Here is a 5,351-nt window from a genome sequence, read left to right on the forward strand (position 1 = left end):
TTTTGCAGAACATTGTCAAATTTCACATGAAATTTGTATCATTTTGCACCCCTGACAGTAATAAATGTGAGGACTTCTGGAAATACTATCAATGTTGTGAAGTTTTGCATATGTTCATCCCCACCCGCAATGGAAGAGGGTCTTAATTTCTCCATACCCTTGCTAACATTTATTTCCTATTTTTGTTCTTATAAAACACTCACTTGACACCTATTGTTTCCTTAATAATTAGTGATGTTCAGCATCTTTTAATGCTCATTGATTATTTCTATATTTTCATCACAGAAATGTCTACTGAAATCTTTTGCCCATTTCTTAAGTTGAAGCATTATTTTTTGGTCACTGAGTTGTAGTAGTTCCGTATGTTCCAGGCATTAAATCTTTTTCAGATAGATTATTTGGAAATTTGTTCTTTTATCCTGAGACTTGTTTTCCACTCTCTTGATAATGTTCTTTGGTGCAGAGAGATTTTTATTTTGAAGAAGTCCAGTTTATTTAATTTTCTTTCATTGTTCATTCTTTTTGATTTATTTATTTTTATTTTTATGTGTATGAATGTTATGCCTGCATGTGTATAAGTGCACCTATATCGTGCAATGCCTATGGAGGACAGAAGAGAGTGTCGGATCCTCTGGAACTGGAGTTATAGATGGTTATTAGCCATCATGTGGGCGCTGGGATTCAAACCCGGGTCTTCTGCAAAAACAGCCAGTGCTCTTAACCTCTGAGCCATCTCCCGAGCCCCTGTTGTTCATTCTTTTGATGTTATACATATCCAAAGTCAAACATAAAGTCCTTAAGAATTACTTTTGTATTTTGTTCTAATAATTTATGGGGTAAGTTATCATATTTAACTTATGGATTCATTAAAATTTTTATAGAGTATGAGGTATGGATCATTCTTCTTCTCTGTGAAGAGACTATTTTTTCCCTCTTTGAATGAACTTGGTACCTTGGTGGTGTGGTGAAGGGACTGTGAAATAGTGTTCCTATGACTTTAAAAATATGTTTTGTAAATTAAGCTGTAACCTTGAGTATATATGCCTGGAGAGCCTTGTCTCATGAGAAAGTTCATGCAAGAATACTTGCTGAGGAGTTATCTCTGGAATGCCAGTAGTCTCCTAGTTTCTCAGGAGACTTTTGTCCTCCCAAGAAGGCATACTATGGTGATAATACTATCTTGCTCATGTTCTACTGAAGTACTATAGTTTAATAGAACTATATTCTAGTCTATTATTCTTCACTGTTCTACAAATATTCAGTTGTAGCTCTAATGAGTATGAGTATACAAGCAGAGCTGTCTGTGCTTTTGGCACTCATTGTGTGGATGAAGAAATAAGAGTAAAGAAATAAAACCACATGAGTCCCTTGTTTTTTTTTTACAGTTCTGTGATAACCCATTTAGGTCCTGTGGCTGAACCCCTGGCAGCCACATCTGGGTCTGTCTTCATGCTAGTACCACACTTTTAAAAAATAGTTTCTTAGCCAGGTGTGGTGGTGCAACGCCTTTAATCCCAGCACTTGGGAGGTGGAGGCACGTGGATCTTTGTGAGTTTGAAGCCAGCCTTGTCTACATAGTGGGTTCCAGGACAGCTGGGGCTACAGGGAGACCCTGTCTCAAAAAGACAAAAAAAGTTTATTATTTTTATTTTTGAGTATGAGTATATTGTCTGCATGTATGTAAGTGCATCTGTGTTATGTAGTGCCTACAGAGGTCAGTTTCAGGGAATACATTGTTTCTACAATACTGGGAAACTTACAAGTAGCCAGGTAGCATGTCCAGATAGCAAGTCCTTCCTCCCAACTATACCTGCATCTCCATGGAGACCACTGTTTCTACAATTCTGAGGAATTTTTTTTTTCCTTGTTGAAACTCTTCATTAACTGAAGACCTCTTTGTTAACTGACCTGCCCCTGGTCTTGTGTAGCTATGGTGATCTGATGTAACTATGGTTATTGGCTTTGCTCCTAGCATGATGTAATTGTGGTTTTAAGCTTTATAAACACTGCTCTGCTTCTCCTTGGGGTCAAGAGTTCTTTTGGGCATTAACCCCCATCTCTGATTGCTTGCTATCAATAAAGGACTCCTAATTTGACCATCACTATGTGGTGTTCCTCTTATGTCTCACTCAGTATTACAGTTACCATGGAACACACTGGTCAAAGAGAGTCCCAAACACTGAATGATTCTATTAAAATGCACTTCATTGCAATTCACAAAGCATTTTATTTTCATATAAATAATAGGCATGGATGAAAGGGAAAAAAACTTTTAGCCATCAGTATTCACTTGAACATTGGAGAAGGGATGTGGAATTCATCTTCAAAGTGGTAGGGGACATAGGGATAAGCACACAAGATTGAAAGCATAAAAGCATATTCTCATGAGGACCAGGCAATCCTTGTTGTTGGAGGACCAAATGGAATCATCATTAATGTAAGTAGAGTCGAAGTTCACAATCCGTAAGTCCTTCTTAAGATATGCATGATTCAGCTTATTCACAGTTCGAGCAAAGGAGTACTTAGAAGCACAGCTATATGCCTCCAAACTGTACACTTTCTTGAAGTGCAGATCAAAAAATGGATTGTCCTAGAAGAGAGACATGATTTATTTTTAGTTATGGAAGTCATTTCTTGGATTCTAGCATTCCCCTGGATATACCTATCTATTGTAAACTATCAGTATCAGACATGTGTCTGAGGTCTACAGATCAGCTTTTCAAAGCTGTGTGTTCCAAATAATATTTCTTCTAAAAAATAAACAATAAGAAAGACTATTTTGAAATCTGCATCTTCTCAATTGTATAAATAAAACTTGTAATGTGCACTATCACGTCTTTTCTAGTAAATCTGAGAGCATGGTTAGGGATGGAAGAAGAGAATAGACCCACTTATAGATTTCTGGAGGTCAGAATATACTTTTCCTTGCCTTTATTAAAAGGTTGGTCCTTTATGCTATTTCAAAAATAAATGGGGAAATTCAGGCTGGCTAATCAGCTTTTGACAGTACAGACCACCAACTTGATAACTTTGATGTCAAAAAGAAATAAGCCTTGACAGAATAGTAAGGACCATGAAGTCTTTTGATTGAAATGAACAAATAACCAAATACTGCCATAACTCTTGCTGCTTCTAGTCCAGACTTTCTCCATTAAGTGTTAAAATAATAATAATAATAATAATAATAATTCTTACTGTTATTAGTAGGAGTGGCAGTACCTTGCATATATAGTGTTCAAAAACATTTCTCCATTCATTGTCTGCTTCACTGCTAACTCTCTTTGAGGGCAGAGATTTTGCATTATTTGTTTCTGTGTTCATAATGTTTGCACATGGCAACTACTAAGTCTCAACAAATGTGTGCTGGGCTGATCTGAAGGGTATCAAGTAAAGGAGAAGTGGACGTAGACATGGCAATACATGACAAAGAAACAGAGACCAAACCACACAAGAGCACTAGTGAATACTGTTCTGGTTTGCTTTTCTATTGCTGTGATAACACTGGCCAAAATCAACTTTGAGAGGAAAGGGTTTATTTCATATTATACTTGCAAAGCACAATCCATCTCTGATGGAAGTCAGGCAGGAACTCAGGACAGGAACCTAGAAATAGGAACTGAAGCAGAGACAACGGAGGAATGCTGCTTACTGGCTTGTTCCCCAGCCTATGCTCAGCCTGCTTTCTTATACAACCCAGGACCACCTGCCCATGAATAGCACCACCCACAGTAGGCTGGGTCCTCCCACATCACTCAACGATCAAGAAAATGCCTCACAGACATGGCCACAGGCCAATCTGATAGAGGAAACTCCCAGTTGATGTTCTGTTCTCCCAAGTGTGTCTAGTTGACAGCTGAAGCTATTTAGCACAAACTTTTAGATTCCTGGTGATAACCATGGAAATTTCTCATTTGATCTGACTCTTACTTTAGACCTTCATTTTAGATAGGGGTTGCTGTGAAATTTTCATGAGATTAGTCATATAAGCTGCTAGTATACAGCTAAATAAATGATAGACCCCCTTTTCAGATTTATTTCATCTCTGACACTGGGGTTAATACTTCCTTGTTTTATACAAGTAATATTTTTAACAAGAAAAAAAAAAGATTTAGAATCGAGACAAATGACTCATTGGGTAAAGTGATTGCTGTGCAAGCATGAGTACCTGAGTTTGGATCCCAACACTGATGTAAGAAGCTAGGCATGACAGTTTATGTCTGCAATCCCAGGACTGCTTGCCTATGGTGATGAGGCAGAGATAGGTGGATGCCAAGGGCTTATTAGATAGGGATGGTAGGGACTAGATTGGATAGTCTAGCCAAAAATGGCAAGTCCCAGGTTCACTGAGACCCTGCTTCAAAACACATGCATGCACACATGCACGCACACACACGATGGGGGGCAATGGATAAAGACACCTGAAGTTTTTCTCTGGCCGCCACATGTGCATACACACTTGCACACAGGCATCTCCCACACCCCAGCTTTAAAAAAGTAATGTACAAGTTGGTCGTGATGGTATATGCCTGCTGCAATCCCAGTCCTTGGGAGGCTGACATGGGAGAAAAATCCATGAGTTTGAGGCCAGTGTGGGATACATAGTGAGTGCCAGGCCAGCCTGAGCTCCATAGTGAGATCCTGTTTCAGAAACAAGTAAAAATAAGTAATGTGCAAGGGTGACATGATTTCAAACCAGTGTCCCCTAGTCATGCTTCACAGATGTTTTTCTAGTTCTCATAATTGCAAGTTGAAGGCCAATTCTGTGAAGAATCTCAATGAATGGAAACCATGCTGATTACATCACCGGGTAGTAATCATGAGTGTAAGTAGTTTTTGCTCTCAACATTTGCTTCTCATCATGTGGAAAATATCCTTCACGTCTTTGAAATACTTAGAGAAGATTGGTGTTTTCCTTTAAAGGCTGAGTATTCATGTGCTTAGAATAAAGTACAATTTCTTCCCTCTTCCCCCTTTCCTATTTCCCTTCTTTCTCCCTCTCCCTCTTTTTCTCTCTGATAAAATTCTCAAGCTAAGAAAGGATCTCACAGATTATTTAGTAAGCTTTTGTTCATAATTAGGATAATAGTTTACAGAGAGGTGACATTCGGGGGACTTGTTTGGTTATTGCCAGAACCAGGACAAGCACTAAAGCCCCAACCAGTCCTACTTTTTTTTTTTTTTTGCTACATCATCTGATCTTCTGTTACACCAGCCAGTCTCCAAATCACCTAGATTTCTGCTTTATTAATTGAATTTAATTTCAATCTTTTCCATTTTAGAGTTGATAAGTAGATTGAAATTGGTCTATTTACAACCTCATCATTGCCATTGAGAAAAACATAACAAACATT

At 38.2% G+C, this 5,351-nt stretch overlaps 1 protein-coding gene across 2 annotated transcripts in view; it reads right to left on the minus strand.

Annotated features, from left to right (window-relative positions):
• Positions 1 to 2,295: 2,295 nt before the first annotated feature.
• Exoc1l (exocyst complex component 1 like) overlaps positions 2,296 to 5,351 on the minus strand; it is a 17,655-nt gene continuing 14,599 nt past the window's right edge. For both annotated transcript variants that reach the window (XM_008833310.2, XM_017798221.1), the window contains exon 3: positions 2,296 to 2,590. In XM_008833310.2, the coding sequence (XP_008831532.1) occupies positions 2,324 to 2,590 (267 nt within the window). In that variant the 3' untranslated portion in view covers positions 2,296 to 2,323. The remainder of the gene's footprint in view (positions 2,591 to 5,351) is intronic.

Source organism: Nannospalax galili, unplaced genomic scaffold (assembly GCF_000622305.1).
Source record: "Nannospalax galili isolate Female #2095 unplaced genomic scaffold, S.galili_v1.0 scaffold433, whole genome shotgun sequence".
NCBI lineage: Eukaryota > Metazoa > Chordata > Mammalia > Rodentia > Spalacidae > Nannospalax > Nannospalax galili.